The following is a 21,368-nucleotide window of genomic DNA, read 5'->3' as shown; positions in this document are numbered from 1 at the left end:
TGCCAACGTATCCGACTGATCCAAAAAATAGGCGTATCAGCCTTCAAAATCACTGTGGCCATGTGTACCACGTGCGTATGCATATTAGTGCATTAGTCAGTAAATTGAAAGCGGGAGTTTTGAAACGCCTACGTCAGATGAGTAATTTGGTGTTTTATCGTTACAGGCAAAGCATCTTTTGGAAGAATCTGATCGACGTTGAGGACGAGAGGATTTTCGAGAAGGTAGAAAGAGTTGGAGCTTTGCTAGGAAACAGTGATAAAGAAAAATGTCAGAAGGAGAATTTCGACTGGTGTCGTGTGTCTGTTTTAAAATCGGCAGACGAAAATTACACCGAAAGTGATCGGGAGGCCAATGATTATCCGTCGCTTCATATCAATCGTAAGCTGACGTTGATCGGACGGGAAGTAAACTGCGGAAAGATAAAATTTCACTCGAATTCCAGAGAGTTTAACGATCATGAGGAGAATTCCACGAACCGCATAACGCGGTCGAGCGACGATTACAGCGGCGTAGATTGTATCAGCCGAGTAACGGAGAGAGGCGAACGTCATCACAAAGCTTATTCTTGTAATGGCCGCCGCCGTAGTTACCGTCGTGAAAGGCACGCGAAGCGTAGCCGTGGTGCGAAATGCTTGCTCTGTGTGTCAAGGAAAAAGTATAACGAAAAGAGTTTGAAAAAGCGGAAGAAACGCAGCAAGGTGTTGAACAACAATGTGATGTGCGTATTAAACTGTTCGTATATAATAAAGGAGTGTAGTATAATTGATTATCAGTCGAAATTGTCCGGTCCGACAGTTGTGAAATTTGGTATAATCAGATCAACGTCGTCGGCTCATCATCCGGAGGGTGAGGCTGAAGTTTCACCGTCACAGTCACAGAAATCCACGAAACAGCGACGAATCGGTAGAGTGGAAAATCCTTTCTCAACTGAGCTATCGATATTTAGATCTATACAAAATCTAATACAACACCTTTCGAATATTCTCGAGGAGAGGAAATCACGTGTAAAAAAACAACATGGACCGATGGAAACGTTGGATATAAATTCTGGTTACATAGCTCGTAAACAAACCGAATCGAACAGAAGATTTGACAAATTTTACAAACTGAGAATGAACAACGTCAATAAATCCATCAGCGGCTCTGTGGTAGAAGGTAGCGAAAAGTTTGACCAATCTAAACTCACTAAACTACCAATGACACGTACCACCAACAAGAGTCCTCAAAGTGACGAAGGCATCGAGCCGGATCCTGACCAGCGGAGAGGATTCGTCGCACGCTGCTGGAGTCTTGACTCCGCTGTACCAAGTGACGACGATAGCTGTCCAAATTCTGTCACTCAAAGGGAACACAAGGTTCGCGTCACAAGATGTTGCAGCTCCGACAGTGCGGTGCTCAGTGACGACGAACAGAACAAAGGTAAAGGTCGAAAAGTAAATCGCTTTGTTAAATGAAGAGTGCTAGATACTGGTGTATCGCTAGGTTCACATTGGACTTAATTTTAGTGGAGAACTGGATTCTTTTATGTCATTCTATTACGAAACCTCTTCACTTTTTCTTTGTAAAGTTTGGCTTGAGAACTTGTCATCGGATTCGTGTTTTTAATTTGATAGTTGCACTCGTCTTACAACACGCAATATAAGAACTGCCTTTTGTTTATTTTCTTTATGAAGAATACAAATCTAAAGAAATTAGGTCTGAACGAAACAAAACTATGTGAAATATCAGTCACGACCAGCGATTATTGAGATTGGATCCAGATGCTGCGTGAAAAAAATATTTTCAGGGTGTATACGCACCAAGAATACCGGGAAAAAAGTGGGAATTTTTTTTCTCGTTTCCGTATATACCCTGATATTTAAATCACTGATTGTATGATATGAAAATTAAACTTTGTCAATTATTGCTGGATTACAGGATTCTTTAATGATTGGAATTTGTTTGAAATAAGAAAAAACTGAAATTGAGAGAACGAGTGAATCTGATACGGCAAAATATATTCACAGCTATTCAATTTCAGTTTGTCTAATTTTCTACTGTTGACAAACGCTTAGCTCTGTCGATTTTTGACGAAATTAAGTCATTTGAATAATTTTAGTCAGCTGGAATGTAAATCCGGTTGTAGAACTGTTAAGTCCCGAATGATATGTAAGCTACACTGTCCTGAAAATAGTTAAAAACTGGTTTTAACCACAATCTCATAAAAAAATTTTTTGAACCTCCCATGGCAAAAAGTTGCTGTCAATTATGAGATTCGTATTTAAACATTGAAAATCTATGCGTTCTTGCAACTTGGTTCGATTCTTGATGATCAAAGAAAATAATCTCTGTCTATTGGACAGTGATTGTTGTGCAAAGTGTATAGTTGACACAATTTACTCTTGAATCACTTGATCGAACGATACTGTCTTTGCAGAGAGCTGCGAACCTGCACTTCATGCAGTGCCAAATTTTATGTGAGTATCCAGCACTCTACAACAACATCTCACTCAAGCCCCTCACTGTCTGGTTATTGTGTGATTATAGGCAATTAAATGATGATGATAAGCCGCTGGCTCATTCACAATGATTATTCCAGATATGTCTATTCAAGAGGATCAATTGGGAATAAAAATATTTACTTTTGCTAGATTCATTCAGAGGACAAACTTTTGTATCTTGCTTCGATTTTCTTTTTCCACAGTGAAAATCACTGACAAATGGAACAAATACAAATACGTCTCATTCCATTGTGACGTCGTAAATTCTTGTAACATTTTTTTTTTTTTTTCAAGAACTTTCATGCCATCTTATCTGAATTCATACGTTTTTCTCTGTAACGATCAGGCTAATGATTTTGAAACTCTACATAAATAATACTATGATTATCGATCAAATTTTCAACAAAATTTTGACAGTATAAACTGAGAAATTATATACGGGCCGTTCATTCTCAAAGTTTCAATTCTCTATCTCACTGTTGAGGGGTGCTGCTAATTTTTTGTTTATTTACTTTGTTTTTCTTACAAAATAAGATTTTATTTCTTTTCAGACCCCGATCTTTTTTTGAATTTTATAACGATTCAAAAAAATCAAACGGTAGAGAAATAAAGCTGGAATTGAAAATCCTTTTCATTATTTTGATTCGTTAATTTTTTATTTTAAGCTTCCTCAAAATTTTTCATAGACTAATTTCCAGACTATTTTTTGGTGACGCCACGTTGAATATTCTATCATGAAAAATCGATAATGTTTGAGTAAAAAATATTTTCAATTCCAGATTTATTTCTCTTAAGATTTGATTCATTTGGAATAGTTGTATAATTCAAAAAGGTCAAGGTCTGAAAACAAATGAGATCTTATTTTATAAGGAAGAAAAAAAAAATCAGCCGCACCCCTCAATAGTGAGATAGAGCATTGAAACTTTAAGGATATTATTTTTATTAACTTAAGATTTTTCAACTTGGAGCATAAACATTTTTTTGAGTGGTCCATTTAATGTATATGTATGTAGGTTATCGTTAAATGGAAGATCATGTTGGATGGTCATAAATTGGCTCGAAATATAGAAAAAATTGCTCTAATTTTTCCAGATGTTTATTTTCAGCTCTTAGTCTCCCTGTAGATCGAATATTTCAGACGAGTCGTGGCTGTTTTAATTCAGTATGCTATTTTTCAATCATTTTTCAAGCTACATAAAATAAAAATCTCGAATGAGAGGCTCGAAATAAAAATCTGAAAAAATTACAGATTAGTTTTTTTTATGTTTAAAGCCGATCCACGATCATCCAACATTGAAATTCAAAAAAAAAAAAAAAAATATATATATGTGGCATTCCAGCTGAACTCGAGCTGCTGTTGACCTCATCTTTTCGAATTCAGTTCTCAATTTTTTTTCGATATTCTACTAGCCGACAAGCAGATTCTCAAGTTTTTTAGATTTTTTAAATCAAACGGTTTCAACTTGTGATTTTTTTTTTCAAATCACCCTTTTTGAAAAATGACAGTTTTCAAGAGGACGTAACGCAAAAACGTGAGATTTTACAACAAAATTTCATTGGTAATATTCAGTTCGATTCAAAGTTTCATAAAAAACAAATAGATAAATAAAAAAAAATTAAAATTAAAAAAAAAAAAAAAAAACGATTTTGCGTTAAATGTCACAGTTAATTTAGCTGGAATTTTTTTTATTAAAAGGTGCACTCTTTGCAAACATTTCATGATCCAGGACATTATGTCCCGACTTTTCCTGGAAGAGTTAAAACGATTTCAAGTTGATTTGGAAGCCTCATTGGGATTCGAAACTCGAGAATATTTCCCGAAAGAATGAATAACCCTCGGAATAACCCGTCTCGGATGACGTAAAAAGGTCATTTGCATTTATTTTATCTGGTAATATATATGTATATAAATGGAAATAACCTTTTTATCATTTTATTTATTTAAAAAAAAAATTTCATACATTTTATCTGGTAATATAGATAAATTAATGGGTATAAACTTTTTCACGTCATTCGAGACTGGTTATTCATTTTTTTCACAAAACATTTCGTACCTATTTCGAACAATATTTTCGACTTGAATCTTTAGAAAAAATAGTACATTTTTTTCGTACATGTCTCCGGATTCAGTTCTCAATTTCTCTTTTCTTTAAACTCTCAAATTCTATTTGCCGACAAGGGGACTCTTAATTGTTTTTTTTTAGATTCTTTAAAACAATCGGTTTCGTCCCACTTTGAAAATTTGATTTCTCCACTGAAAAATTCTCAGCTTTTATATGAAAAACTCAAAAGTAAATTTCACGTCTCTATTCATTTGTTGATAGTCGGTGGACTGGCCCCTATACGTAATTATACACAACTTGAACATTACTTGAAATCCGGTAAATTTATTACAAAGCAGAACTCACTCATATTTTGCAAATTCAATTCCTTCGGTCATCTTAAAATTACAAAATAATAATATTTTCTTGGATATTTTATTACCTTAACGTTACTAACTTCAACCTTATTAATTATGACATATTGAATCTGTTTGGCAGTATTTCTTTGATTGCATCACAGGTAGAAGAAACTTGAATTTTTCCGTTTGAACCTTGATTTAACAAACTGTTCTACATCAGTGAATAATATAGTTTTTAATACAGTAAAGTGATTCTGTTTCTTGTATGTTGTAGGTTGATATTGTAAAACAGGAAGTGGTCACCTGGAGTTTAATCCATACAGTTTGCAGGGCAGTTCTCGAGTATCTTGTAGCTGAGTCGTTGAATGATTATATATCTTGGTGTAGACTGAATCTTGTTTATTTGATAAATCTTTCTTTTTACCAGCAGTATACCAGTGTATCTATTTGTCTAGTTGCTGAACTTTACACTCTATTTGTCATGTCCGTTTTTACTGGCATTTCGGACGTTCTGTTTAACAAAAAATTTAACCAAACCTGATCGTAACTTCCTGTTTAACGACATTCAAGTATCAGTGTATAAAGCGTATAGTTGGATAAGTATGTCAAAAGTGCCTCCACAGCTTTTCACTTGGGACCTGGGACAATTTGTTTCATGTGAAAAATGAAAACTTACCGCCAAATATTTATTATCTTTGTAACTATATCAATACTAGAGGTCGCCAGTTGAAAGAACATCAATTTCACCAAGTATTTTTTTTTCTCATTTACTAATATATAGATGGCGCTTTGAAAAAAATACTGAATTTAAGTGTTATTACAACATACAAAGTGTGATTTTTTTTGCTCATTTTGACATTGAATGTAATTCTTTTGCGATAAGGATTTCGTACAAGAATATTTTTAGCAAAGATTAACAATCTACTCTCTGGCTTTATTAAAACTTCGCCCATGCGTTTCTGAAAGATAACAATTCAGGTTCAAAGAAATAATTTAGGAGAGTCTGTAATTGTAAAATACATGTAATTGCACCCACATTCTTTGCCTTAAATGTTTAAAAATTTAAACAAAATCGAATTTCACGCAAAAGTGAACTGTTAAATTAGGATTTGTATGTATTGATAACATGCAAGTCCAGTATTTTTTTTAATGGCGATTTAAAACTGTTACTGAGAAAAAAAAAATTGTCAAAATTATGGTATTTCGAGCTAGTGATTGCAAATATTGATATAGTTACAGAGGTAATACTTGGCCAGAATTTTTCACTTTTCATACTAAACAAGTTGTCTCAGGTCCCAACTGAGCAATTGTGGCATTTTTATCCAGTCATATTCTGCAATTAACTGCAATATAGATATGTTTCAAAAACAAATTGCCAACTTGTAAAATATTCTTCTTTATAAATTTAATTTGCTACATTGCACGTTTATCCATGTCACTGTGTCGATATCTAACTTAACTGAAGACAGCTTCATCCCAACAACAGATTCATGCGTCGAATCAAAGAAGGTAGAGATCGTAATTTAGAAATATAAGCGAACCATCAATATCTTGTCAATGTTTTTTCCAACTTTACTGTTTTACGGATAGTTCACTTCTGAATAAATGACACTATCTTTATATTTGTGACTATACTTCAAACGAATTTAAGTCAACAACAATTAAAAGTTATATGACGCTGTTCAAGAAACATGAAGTCTGTGTGTCACCATATTTTTGATCAAACAATTAAATATATTTATTTTCATTTACAGTTTGGGGGAGTTCCAATGTAAACGAGGCTGTGGAATGTGAGTCTAGCGAAAAAGACGATGGGCAACCAAGGTACTGGCGAACTCCTAGTGTCGTGGTCAGCGATTTTTCGGACTACTCTTACTTGGAGGAGAATTTTGAGAGGAACAACATAGATGACAAATTTGACGGGAACAGCGGGCCCAGTCAAGCTAGCAGTTGCTCTTGCTTTGACTGCGACGAGGTTCGACAATCTACTGAAAATTCTCTTTCATTAGACTTTCACCTGCTGCAAATATGCCGCCATAGACGCCACTCGGACTCGTGTTGTTTATGCGTTGGCTCTAAGCATAGCATTTCGCAAAGGTAAATTTATTTAATTGGTTTCTCTTCCTTTCCAAATTTTAACGTCGTTACTAAAATTGGATCGTTGCTTTTGAAAAGATTAAATACGCTGTAGTAGTGTTTTAATGATTGTAAATCAGTTGGCGTTTTTTGTTACTAATTTACTCATTTTTATCATTCATAGCAACGTTAACAGGAGAAATTCATGTCTGGCTTCTCCCAGTCCATATTATCCAAAGTTGACGAGGTCTGAGGGAAGCTCTCCAAACTGCGACAGTTCAAGAGGTCGTTTAGAAGACACGGAGAATAAGAGTCATGGCGAGCTGTTAGACATCCCGATGTGTCGGAAGATATCCGATTGTTCAACTAATTCCAGTCTAAGTGGTGACGATTATGAAATCACCGAGCTCCAACCAATCAAACATCCAAAGGTGAGTTGAAAACGTCAAGTTTTACTTAAAATTTTGCCCAATGTTTAAGAGAGCGGTGAAATAAATAAATTGGCATGGACGAAATATTTTGGAATCGTTCCCATCTGCAGAGAAAAAAAAGAAGAGAGTTAAGTAAAGCCAAGCTCGCTGTTGATTATGTATGATCCGAAAGACTTGTTTTTAGATATCAGAAATTCGCTCTCTAGTAAACATACGTCAGCTGAATAGCACAAAAACATACTAATCTTTAATAGTCGACTCTTTTAAGCAAATTTTCGACATTTTTTACCTCACTCAGGGAAAGTATGCATTAAAGTGAATAATATTTACTCGAACTGAATGGTATGCGGTGGTTAAATATGGGCAAATTAGAATAGACTAAATCTGTTCGTTTAATTCAGCAAAACTTTTCCTATACCCGTTTCTATTACACATGCTGTTTACTATGAGAAATCTTTCAATAGTTCTCTAATACGTTTACATTGGTTTTCGAAGTCCTATCCACTTTGCGTGACAAATTTTTTCACTTCGGATTATACAATATATGTTTAATAATATCACTGTACCTGCTATGTGAATAAATGATTATTTATATTCACATACGACATACTTAGAGTCAATAACACTTACTGATAATTTACTTCAATATTTAAGTTGGAATAGATAGTAAAGCGAAGTGAAATTTTTATTTTCTGCCCAATTTGGTGACAATATTTCTGAATGTTTATGAAATAATATGCTGTGGAAACTAAATTTTCATTTCAATCTTTTAAACAAACAGAAAATTTTTTATTCCATATATTTCAACAAGAAATCACTCATTAAACACAGAGCATTGAAACACTGTATTTTACATTCCTATTCTCCACAGATAAAGTTTCAAATTTACAGAAATACATTTCAGTTAACTTAGTATCGGTAATTTAAACTGATTATATAAAAATTCAAGTCTTACTGTTTTTCAGCAAGACGAACTAGCTAACAGTAGAATCCAAGTTGATCATTGGTCTGAAATCAGTTTTTAGATACACCAACTCTTGCGATGAGAAACGTTTATCGTACAAGCCGGGGGAATTTCGTTTACAAATTTAGTTATCCATGTTATTTTAATTTCAACAAAGAGATATGAAAAAGTCGATAAAAAATCACACTTCCTACAAAATCTTTCATTGAAACAAATGTGATAAAAATTCTTGTGTTCATGTCATTAGAGGTCTTTTTCTTAAGACTTATTGTTAGAGAAATAAAATTTGCAATCATACCAATGATTAAACTGGTTAAAAGCTTAATACGACTGACTTCTCTTGATAAAAAATTTACGATCGATCGATGAGTTGAAATAAATATCGGAGAGCCAGAATTTTCATCTATATTAACGTTTTGTTTCGTCAGTTCAAATAATTGAGTTTTTCAGAAAATCATTACACTATAACTATATCTCTGTTATCAATGTTTTGCAAAGGATACACATTCTCAACTCTCTTCCAGGTTCTAGGCCCTCTTTTTTTATCGATGAATACAGTACAACAAACAAAACCGAGTGTAATTCGTGAACAAAGGCGTAACTAGGCTGGGGCAACTGGGGCAATGCCTCGGGGCCCCTGAAGGAAGGGGACGCCCAGGACAGGGGGGTTAAAAATAAAGACGTAATATTTTATTCGGATTCGTAATCGTTCAAGGTTTGGTTACAGTTCATTACTTTGCCATCAGATGCTAATATGTCATTTTGGCCTATCTTTTAATGACAATTATAAAAAAAAATGATATTTTTCATTTCAAATGCTTACTTCACTTTAAAACTGTAACTGTATTAATAGTTGTATCGACTGATAGTCAAAAATGTAACATATCTTCGTGGATAAATGGTCATTTTAGTTTACAATGAATAGAATTTATGAATCGAATATCTTACTGTTTTATTGATAACAAATTCACGAAGCGTGGGAGGAGTTTTCATAAAGATATGTTTTATTATTCACCGACGCGGGCACAATCTGCGTCCTTGTCCTGGGGCCCCTAAATGTCTAGTTACGCCCCTATTCGTGGAAACTTGATATTTCTATTTTTTTTACCTATGACTTTTTACTTAGGTTTGTGATCTGAATGAATTTTTCAGAGAGGTTGTATACAGTGTTAAATATTCATAGGTAACTGCATAAAAAGTTCATAACATGTATTCGTTGAATCTAAAGTCAATTTTTTTTTATTCATTCGGAGAGAGATACAAATTTGAATATCCATATTGTATAATTCATTAACAAAAAGCACACATTTTTCTTTGGTGGCTCTTGACGTTAAAGGTTTGAGAACTTGAAACATTGAATGTTTGATATCAGTCTGATGGGTTTAAAGTTAGTTTCTGATATTTCATAGCACTGTATACAGAGCTATAATTTGTAAGAAAAAACACTCATCTCTTACGACCCCATGCTCATAGTTATTGATAGTCAAGGGATAACGCTGATATTATTTGAAATTTTTTTTATTCATCAACACTTAATTATATACTTAACGAGTTACGGTATTAACAGATAACATCTCGATCAAACATATAAAAAATTCACAGAGCCTCAATACCCTTACAAAAATTTATTTTGGGCTTACGATGAATCTCGCAGGCTGTAATAACAAGTTTTACTCTCGAGTGAGGTGAAGTTTGAAGTATTTTTGCGTAGGATATATACAATAGAATTCTTTGACTAATTTAAATTATCACCTGCCTTTCTAGTTGTCTTTCTAATTGTTGAAAAGAAAACGATCAACCAGTTATTCGAATTGGTTTAACTTTATCTTTTTAGGATCACATTGAAGTTGTATATAAATATTAAATACATAACTATGCTGACAGAAATTAGCTGGAGGAGAGAAAAAAGATATTGCATATTGCGATACAAGAAGCATAAAATGTTGATATATAAAAGTTATTTAGAATATTCATGTATTTCATTGAGGCTAATTTTCAATTCATTTACAGAGAAAATCTGTTAATTTGTTCAGACTTTCACGCGTTTAGTGTTATGAGACCTTTGCATGAATCGGATTACACACTGCATCCTCTCAACAGGCCATATTTTAACCTGGAAAAATACTTGAGTCAATATTTTATTAACATATTGCAGCATTACAATATTGCAGTAGTATTACTATATTTCAGTGTTATTAGTATACTATATACATCAATTAGGCTGTGCGGTGAATCGATTAATCGCAGACTTTGATTAATAGTTTCTCCTATGAATCGATTATTTCAATAACAATTGAATAAAAGAGCCGATTAATCGATTCAAACGTGTCAAAAAACTTGAATTCAAGTACAGTAGCATGATGAAGAATGTTACTCCTTACCGTTTGCTATCGCAAGCGTTTGACGTAGTACAAGTTGCAGGAATCCAGGCGTGTCTCGTTGTAACTGTATCGCAGTAGATACCAATCTATAATATAAATCATATCTGCAATAAATTTTCCCTATGTTTTTCCAGTCGGCAGTTTTGACGCCAACTTGGTTCTCACAAGGTTCAATCGATTATTTTAAGTAGGAATAATACGAGTCAATAAATTGCGTATACCTAAATGTTATTCTCAGCTGTCCGCGGCAATAAATCGTATGAGTAGCGGGTTATATCAATGCTTTATGGTTGTTACAGGATTGTAACGTTTCGAATCGACGTACTAATCAGCAACTTTGTCGAGTCCTTTTCTTTTTCTCAGATTTATTATTATTATGTCGACTTGCGGAATGTCGCTAAGATACGAGGTTTCAATTACGAGAGAAACTCACGCATCGGGCTTGTCTCGAATCTATTTTTTGCCGCCTATATGCGTTAGATTCGTACGCATGAACACCCGAAACGAAATATTTTTACTCATTCCAATAGGCATGATACTAACTCGCTTTAAACTCTGTAATGTACAAACAAACATGCGATAGTTACGACTGCTCTCTGGATGTGGGAGACGTACAGTCAGCTCAAAAATATGTTGGAATAAAAACTTGACGTATTAAAGGTTTCCAAAAGTCAAACTGAAGCTAATCAAGTTAAATATAATTGAACAGAGTCCCTGTGATCCAGAAAATAATTTTCAAACATTTTCATTTCAACTGTAAACATTACGTTATTAAAAACGTCAAGTATGTCACATTATTTTTTGACCCGACTGTACGTCCTTCAGTCATCCTCAATACAAATTCAAAACGCCTTCAAAGGACATACAGATAAATGTGCACAGACATATGATACGTATAAGGTAAAACCAAATGGTCACTTTATGACGACAAGTTTTACTAATTATCGAAATGTAAAGTTCGATTAATTATACCCGTGCAAAACGTGACTGCGGTGTAATTAAATTTATTTACTCGTAAATTCCTCGCGTAGTGCAGTGCAGCTTTAACGTTCGTATACACGATTCGTGCATAAACGATAACGACTAGTCGTAAGTTAAAGGGGGCAGAACGTCGCACGGTTAATGTAACCGAGTAATGTAAATAAGTAACATAACATAATGGGTTGGGCCGATTTCGTTGAATGCCAACGGTCAATTGCGTCACGTATCGCGCGAGGCTTGTCGGTCACCCTATATCTGTATCTACATATATACATATATACATATATACATATATACATATACAGAGACGCGAATATGTTACCACTTTCTCACCAAATGAGTGTGCGATGTTATACCTGTTACATACCTACCAAGGCATATAGGCGTCATGTATGGTTGTGAGTTGTTTCCACTTGCTCACGTGCAATAATATACCACGATTTCGAAGATCTGTAATTATGAATCGAGCCACCGCGTTGATAGTTCCGTACAACAGTTGAAATTTTTTATTCGCTATTCGTTTTTCTTTTTTTTTACCTTTATTTAACACTACTAGTTGAATTAGCTTTCGAAATTTGTGGTCACTTAATTATTTATTATTTTTAGTCGTTTATTTTTATACTCGTCATTTCTTTCAAATTTATTCTTGCGGTTGAAAAATTATTACACCTGTCCAATTATATTTGATTAACAATCTTCATAGTAGGTCCATATAGTAACTTAATTGCGCGTTTTCGATGATCGTCATTATTAGGGCCCGGACTAATATGTGATTGCATATTTTTTATTTAAATCATTTTCATCTCTTATTTGGTTTTCTACGTAAAGTATGATGTTTCTGGAGCCAGGAAATGCGATTTCTATTTTTCACTTTTTTTTTTTTTTTTCATATTCTAGTTTTTTAAGTCTGTACTATATCTACATATTTCGCAATTTTTAATACATATTTATCGGGGCCTTAGTCATTATTCTGTAATAATTTCTTGTGACTGTTTCTTCTTCAACCGCTGACCCGCTGACCACAATTTTATGAGCAGCAATGATGGTTTTTCATGTAAAAATATAGTGCGGGGAAATTGAAAGATCGATGAAAACATTAAAGAAAAACTGACGAACTTCATCCTATCGTTAGATAGATATGTATATATAGGTATAATATATTCAAGTCAATTGTAAATATCAGAATATCTCGATTTATAGAATTTGAATTGAAAAAAATACGCGTGTATAAGAAAGAGACTGTGATTCGAATGGTTGATAAAAAATGTTTCTCTCAAACTTTTTCCCTTGATTTTTTTTCACTTTTATCCGATTTTGTTCTTCTACGAACCTTTTCACGGGTGTGTACTGTATATGCGTAATTTTCTTTCAAATTGAAAGGACTCTGAATTGTGACCCTCAGATTAAAAAGAAAAAAAAAAAAAAAAAAAAAATTCGGATTACTGTTTTCAACGTAAGAATATACCCCAAAGCGAGTATTTTTGGAAAGTATTGATTTTAGCTAACCGGGCATCAAAAGTTTCAAAGAATTGCCAGTTGACAACTTACAATGACATTTTTTTTTTTCTCGAAGGTGGTTCGATTTATGATAAACATTTTCGGTACTCAAAGAACAAATTTTAAACTTTCATCGTAAACAATGACGAGGTAATTTTTAAGAATATAAAATTAAAAATTTTCAAAACAATTCGAATATATCCTGTCAGTATTTATAATCGGAGTTCAAATTATTTGTACTTTGAAAATTTTCAGAAATAATGAACATTTTATAAACTGGAAATTTTTTTTTTGAAACAAGTCATTTTGCAAATAAAATGTCATGAGTTGTTAACTGGTAATTCTTCGGAATTTTTTTACGAGTGATGCGTCAAATTCAATAAGATACTAGTAGCCATAAAAATTCTATCTCAATCGAAATCTTGAGCTACACTCACGTGCGATTAAATTTGCACAAATGTTGGGTAATAAGCAATTTGTTACAGTTTCAAGTTATATAGTTTGCTCACACATATACTTTAATGCGCATGCGCTACAATCCGGGAGCAGTTGTTTGGCAGGGTGACCAACCGTAATCTGAATTTACGACTGTTGGTCACCCTGACAAACAACTGCTCTCGAATTTCAGCGCATGCGCATTAAACTATAAACGGCTGAAGGATCATTCTGTCCATAGATATGTAATCAGTCTGTATAAAAAACAAGCGATGGTTACATTAATTCGGTTAATTAGGGAAATACGGGAAATCTTATAACATTATTGGTCGTTGAATTGGTAAAACAGGATTGTATTAGGCTGGTAGTATTGTGAATAACTTTCTCCAGGACTCAATAAGCAGTTGGCTAGAGTGGGAGGGGAGGGCGGGTAAGATTAGGAACGAGAGTCTCACATCCTTTTTTACTTTCTTTACACTACCGATTGTAAAACCTTTATACAGGGCGATCGATTCTTTTTTTTTTGCCCGGTATAGATTGTAAAATATGCGAAAGAAGTCATAAATCGAATGACCGCCATCTTGGACGTAACGTACAACGCTTATCTTATAAGAGAATCTTTCTTTGAAACCAAAACGAACTTTTCAAAGGATTGTCACGGTGGAAATTCGCAAATTATTTTTTCCCGAAACGTCCTAATCTATCAAGTTATATGTTGACTTCAAACAGTACCCTGCAAATACATGTGTAATTGATTTCAGTCAGTTTTTCTCGGTCCAAAGTTGTAATGTGTTAATAGTAATGAGTGCAGGTCTGTTTCGAAGTATTTAGGAGAACAATGCTTGGCACTGGCATAACAATGATGGAGATAAGTAAATGTTAAAAACGATGTTTACAATGATAGGTTATACGCGCACCTGTAATACACACGTGTCGAAAATATGCGGAACGCGCTTTGTGCTCTTACTTTTTTTTACTTGATATTCTCGTCTGATGTCACAAGCAACCAATCTGCGTTATGGGGATATCCAATGTTCTTCATTTAACGTGTTCTCTTTCTTACACCAAGAAAGACGGAAAATAAGTGGACTACAAATTTCATAATTTTTTTACTCATAGTTATTCTGATGTCTAAAAAATTATGTGATAAATGTATAAATGATTAATTGATAAATTGAGTCGGTGATAATAATTATGTTTACGTACGCGTTGATATTGATTGATTTAAAATGTATTTTCAAGATAAATAATAGTTTACAATTATACCATATACACGTCTGTATAATTATAAACTGCAGTGCACATATGTACTTACTTCCATAATGAATTATGCAACGAATAAGATTTTTCAAACACAGGCTGTCTCCCCCCTTAGGTACATACGTCTTGCTCACGCGATGGCCAAAAACAATTTCAAGTCGTCAATCAGTCAACGTGTTACACTTTAGCCGCGGGAAGTTAACCATAATGTATAGACCTGTGTAGTATACAATATACATGTGTTAAAAATTGACGGCTTGAACATCAGTGAATATTACAGTAATGAAAAGAGTCTCGATGCTAATTGCTTACACTTTTCGACGACGAGTAGAATATGCTAATATGTATATGTATATGTACATATATATCCACTTATACAGTCGAGAAATCTGTAACGAGACGCATCCGCCTGCCTGCTATGCTATAATGCATATAATACACTACATCTGCTGATTATGGGGTAACCAAAAGTTATATGTTGAAAGAAAAAAGAAAAAAAAAAAAAAAAATAATTTTATGATCATGATAAAAAGAGGACACATTACGAACGGAAATATAAAGCTTGTATTAAGCTGATCACGGTGCTGAAAGAAAATGGGATTCTCAAAATAGGACGATTCCTTGCCACAAATAGCTGATCGTGAGCCTGAGTAATCAGCCCTGTAACAGCAGCCCTTGACCGAATTTCGACATCGAGAATTCGAAATCGAGGTGTCCGGGAGAAAAAAGTTTGCATGATTTGATATAATAGAAACTACTGCGTGACGAGTGGCATTGTATAGAGCCTTCTTTATAACAGGTGGCTTTGTGACAAAAAGCGTTGTATCGAATGGTCTTATCAACGGGCGTTTTTATAATCAGCAGCGTTGTAACGAGTGGTTTATTATTATTACCGTGTTTGCACAAAATTTTAGGACGAGCTGTTTTTTAACGAGTCATTTTACAGAGGATGGTCTTGTAACAAACGGTCTCACAATGAGTGATCTCGTGACGAATTGTATTATGGTGATCGGTGTTAGAACTTTAGTAGTTTTTTAACCAAGGTTTTTACGTTAAACGATCTTATAACGAGGGGTCTTGTAACGAAGTGTCCCGTAATGTTAAATGTGAATGGAATAAAGTTTTGGTATTTTTGATCACCCTGTATACAGAGACACGGAGTGAAAAGAGTTGGTTTAGACCCGAGAAAGCTTTAGTCTCTTAGTTAGGCGGTCGCACCTACTGTTTCTAACGCGCAATTACTTTATACAGATTATACCTACATGCGTGATGTCGTAATGAAATAGTGCGGAAACAAAAGCTAGAAAGATTGTATATGGCACACGAGAGATACTATTGCGTGATAACGATATCCACAAATATTACTCGAATTCCCACGGTGCATTATATATATATATATAGTAAATTCTTAACGACTCCATGGTTCGTCATCTGGTTGAAATTTAATGCGCACGCGCGACGCTCCGGTATCGGCTGTCTGCCAGGTTTACCAACCGTCGCAAACGTTTAACCTGAAAAACTTTGACAATCGTTGAAAAATCTTTCAGGTTACATACATCGCGGCGAACTGTTTTCTAAATTTATCACAGTTGGTTGCCCTGGCAAACAATTGTCATCTTAGAATTGTAGCGCGTGCGCAATGAGTTTTAGCAAACGACATACGTTTAATACCGTATCTTATTAAATCCTTTTCAAACACACGCATATCGCCATTGCGATGTTACATTATACTTGATATCGTCATATGACTGATTGTGAGTGAAACGGGGCTGCATAAGCTGCCCCCGCTCGCGGTTTACAATTTATAACCTATTAGATGACGGAGAGTCGTGTCAATGTGAACGTTCGGATACATGCTTGTCTCTTCTAGCTCGCGGTAGGTATGTTGGCTAGGTATAATACGAACGGCACCATGAAATCCGTGTATAGTCTCCGCTCCCCTTTTACAGCAGCCCGGTGTAGTGTGTCGTGGAGCAAAAGAGAAGAGCGGCTCTGCCTCGATTAGTAGTGCACGCTGCTCGCGACTCGCTCTGCTTTCGGCGAGCGTTCGAGTGTGATTTTGTCATCGTCGTCGCAAAACCTTTCTTTTCTCTCTCTCCCACTCTCTCTCTCTCTTGAAGTTTTTCCAAGATTTTGTTAAACACGATGTGTTATAATTGCGGGTGGAATCGAGGGCGTTATTTATTATCATAAAATCGCAAACCGCAGCTCTTATCGAGCCTTCTTCCTTCTTCGCTCAAACCGCACATTGCATTGGGGTCCAGCACGGTCGACGGATCCGGCACGTCGTTGACGTCACATCGTTTACCTCTTGTTCGTTTGAATAAGATGAAACAGGTTTATCCTTCGCCGCAGTTACGTTGGTTCCAATTGAATTATAATATCAGTACTAAAAAATGTTTCACCGATTGATTAGAAATCGGGTATCTCATTCGATGAAATAAATTTTTCCGATACACAGGGGTGTACGAGGGGAAATCATTTTTTTCACGATTCCAAGATACTTTTTTTTTTTTTTTTTTCATCAACTCTCTCGGTTCGTTGCGTTCTAATTTTTTTAACACACGCGTTCTAGTAGTCAGCAATTCGTTTCATTACTTCTACCTTTTTACCGTGTTTTCGTCTCAGGAACGCTCAAGTTGAGGTGCAGCGCAAGCTTGTTTTCACTATCGAGTTACTTATCCTACGAGTCGCGAAAAGTTTTGTGTTAGAAGAAGAATTTATCCCTATAATTACACGTGAAGAAGTGCAGTTGAAAAAAAAAGAGAAAGAAAGAAAAAAATCCAGGTGTTTAATAATTAATAATAATAATTATTCTCCTTATTTAACGATTATATTACAACGCAATTAAGTGAATATTTGTGTTTATTATCTTAAAAATTCTAATTCTGACATCTCGTATCTAATACCTACAGTGCTATTATACCCGAAAGTGATATTTCAATGCAGAGATAAGTCACTGAGTGCAATTCTGATTTTCCATTTATGTCATTGCGTCTGTGTTTGTATAAAAACGAATTTGTAATAATTTACTGCTTTTCATCCAAAGAGGAGAAGATGAATAAACAAACACGACAATAAAAGGCAACTTATAAATCCTATACGGTGAGGTGAATTAAACCAGCGAATTCTTAGGCTATTTTTGGATTCGCTGTTCGAAAGAATTCGGAGCGCGTATGTTTTTACCCCCGTTTTTTTTTTTTTTTTATTCATTTTTTTTATTATTATACATCTTTCCCTCGTGTGTAATAATATGCTTACGTATATAAAGGAAAAACCCGTATAATCTGGCGGCCACTTCATTCGCGTGTAATTTCTAGCTCGGACGCAGATTGAACCGTATCAGTCTACTGCGGTCTTATGATTCCAGCAGAAAAGTGTTTTTATCTTCTTCCTTTCAAATTTATTTGATAAACTTTTTTGTGCGGTGGATCCGAACACGACTAAATGGATTGTGATGCGTAAGCTTTGATTATACGTACGACATGCCGTAGCACTGAAAATAAGTTGTGCAAATGTGACGTTTTTTTTATCTATTGAAATTAACACCTCGTTATTACGTGTGTTTGTATTATTTTACACATTTCCTATTCGTGTTTAGTCTCTGAAATGTGTTAAACGATGAAATCAACTGATCATATATTTGCATATTTTACCATAACAATATAAATGGACAGTTTTTTTTTTTACAGATTGCTAAATTTCGAGCTTCCATTATATATTTGTTTCAATTCGTAGTTATACAATCGAGATATTTACCTACATACAAGTATTTTAATTTCATCCGGTATCTGATTTATTGCAACCGTTAATTGGCTAGAAAATGAATTTTGTTTCAATGGAATTCGAGCTACGGAATTGTATTATTTTGATAAAGTTTACAATAAGTTTATATAACAATTAGAGTTTACTAAAATTTTTCTTTCGTTCACACTGTAATATTATATATACAATTTGACGGTACTTATTAATTTCCAGTAAATTATACGTTATCAGAACGTAAAAATAATTGAAATTATGGTGAATATTTCTTTCATCAATATTTTATGGACCGTTAAGGTTACGGTGAAAAATTTATAATATAATACAAGAATCTTACAACGTGCCCGAGGTGCAACGAGATGTAACCGATATACTATATAGATAAACTTTTAGTGTATGGGTAACCGTATAATAAATTTTTACTCGCGAAGGTTGACCATGTAGTTGCTATGTAGCCAGACGTACAGATATCTTAAGGCTCACCTATACCGGCATATAATTGACTTCTGCTTGCGTTATAGGTCCGATAATCTCGCACCAGAATCTCCTGCCTGCGCTCCCGGGTTGTTTGTTAAAAGAGAGTAAACAACCGGTCTGCTTTTAGGGACACGGGTATATGTATAGGACTTTCTGTAATGTAGACAGCGTATATTATATATTCAAAGACAGTATATCTGTATGCATAAATAATACATCGATACTTATAATTAATCAATTAACAATCTGCTTGGTCAAAGATATATGTTAGTTATAACGACAGTTTCAATATCGCATTAGATGTGTTTGATATTACGTTTAATTAACAAAGCTTTGTTGCAAATTCGACGATCCAATGGTCAAGTATCGAAGTCGGCATTGATAAAGTTGACCGATGATGAAACTATCGGTAGTTTGAAATATTAAGCAATTAATAGTAATTTTATAATATTGTTTTACAAGTCAATATACCAGCGTTAGATCATATTCTGCGTCATTATATCAATGAAAAAATAGTTCAATAAACAAAATTTCTGACGACACTCGAAATGTATCGTGCAAAAGGACGTGTTACGTTTTTTTTTTTTTTTTTTTCTTTTTGAAAAAATCCAACATTCTAACTAATTATTTGACAACGATGTAAAACAGTTAGTAATACCACGTGGATTCATGTGAAGTGAAATATGTATGTATATATATATATATATATATATATATACATACATACAACGAAATCCCGAATGAATTCTCCGCCGATCGTTTTCACTTTTCGAATCTGCAGAGTCCGCGTGTCGTTCTTTTTTTCGTTTCTCTTTCTCACTTCGTTCCTTTAGTTTTATTTTCACCTCTTTTGCTTTCTTTAACACGCGTTTCTTCCCTCGCCGTGGTAGTAGCGCGATGGCTATGTGAATAAATACACGTACGTACGTACATACATGCATACATATATACATCATTTGACAACGATTGATAGCATCGGTTGTAGGTATCCGTGACACAGTTACGCGAAAAAAAAATCACTCTTGCCTTCTTTGAAGTTGTAATGTAAACGTACGTATGTATGCGATATGTATATATGTACCTGTAATGGCGTTCCTCGCGTACAATACGCTCGTTTCGTACGTACCTACGCAGTAATTCATGCAGTCAAATACTCGAGAGCGTTGAAAGTATTGGTTTAATGTTATACACGCAGCGGTAGAAGGTTACAAGAACTGAATTTTGTTGAATCCTTGGATGATGCGCAAGGATTAAACTAGACCGCGTTTCAGCTTCAGAGTTGAATCTTTGACGTCAATCTGTGTACATATTAGGGTGGCGCAAGAAAACCGGCTAATTTTTTTTTTTTTTTTTTTTTGAGTCTGGTGTGACAAAATGTTAGTTTTTGACGTTTCAAGAGCCAACTCCAACGGATAGCTCAAAAAATAAAAAAAATAAAAAAAAAATAAAATTTCAAGAGGTCGCTCCAAATTTTTTAAAGTGTCAAAAATCGTCAAGACATTGAATTAAAAAAATTATATTTTCAATATTTTGTTTGATTTTTAATTCATGTCGTGGTGTATTGTTATCGATTCTTTCTTACTAAATTGAAGAAAAAAAATTTGTGAAATTTTAATATGAATGTAAAAAGGTCCATCGAAAAGATCTAAAGAAATGCACCAAAAAATTGAAAAAAAAATTATTAGCGACCTTTCAAAATTCAAATTTTGAACTGAAACTTTCGGAAACTTATTTTTTTTTTTTTGTCTATAAAATTATACCGTAACGAGAAAAATAATTAAAAAAACAAAAAAATCGATTTTTGACGATTTCTGACGTTTTAAAAAATTTGTAGCGATCTCTTAAAAAATTTTTTTTTTTAACTGTCCTTTGGAGTGGACTCTTAAAACATCAAAAACTAACATTTTGTCACACGATACTAAAAAAAAAAAAAAAGTCAGTTTTTTTGCGCCACCCTAATGTACACGGTTTATACTTTAAGCCCAGTTGTCATAATGACGTAGGCAATGTGTGAGTAAAGATTGTTGAATACATTCAAACTCGCGGAGATCACGTCTTGGTAGCTGACGTGCGATTTTCTAGATCCAGGCGCGAATCTTCTAGACAGACCTCTTCCCTATTAATTTACAGGATTAATTGAGAAAAATCTCGTTGGTGATACAGAGACGAGAACTGGAAGTGCTCGAGTGTTTTTAACGTGTGATTGAAGTGATATCGGAC

General features: G+C 34.2%; 1 protein-coding gene and 1 long non-coding RNA gene across 2 annotated transcripts in view; both read left to right on the top strand.

Annotated features, from left to right (window-relative positions):
* The window catches only part of LOC124413345, a 55,008-nt gene that overhangs the window by 8,750 nt on the left and 24,890 nt on the right, over positions 1 to 21,368 (top strand). Inside the window, exons 2-4 of the mRNA XM_046893873.1 lie at positions 167 to 1,422; positions 6,639 to 6,981; positions 7,145 to 7,391. Of these exons, the coding sequence (XP_046749829.1) occupies positions 167 to 1,422; positions 6,639 to 6,981; positions 7,145 to 7,391 (1,846 nt within the window). The remainder of the gene's footprint in view (positions 1 to 166; positions 1,423 to 6,638; positions 6,982 to 7,144; positions 7,392 to 21,368) is intronic.
* On the top strand, positions 17,716 to 20,154 carry LOC124413350. The gene is made up of 2 exons (XR_006929861.1): positions 17,716 to 17,930; positions 20,122 to 20,154. It is a non-coding gene; the product is annotated as an uncharacterized LOC124413350 (long non-coding RNA).

This window comes from Diprion similis, chromosome 12 (genome assembly GCF_021155765.1).
Source record: "Diprion similis isolate iyDipSimi1 chromosome 12, iyDipSimi1.1, whole genome shotgun sequence".
In the NCBI taxonomy this organism is placed as follows: Eukaryota; Metazoa; Arthropoda; class Insecta; order Hymenoptera; family Diprionidae; genus Diprion; species Diprion similis.
Note: the sequence above shows the minus strand (reverse complement) of the source record. Positions and strands in the feature narration are given on the sequence as shown.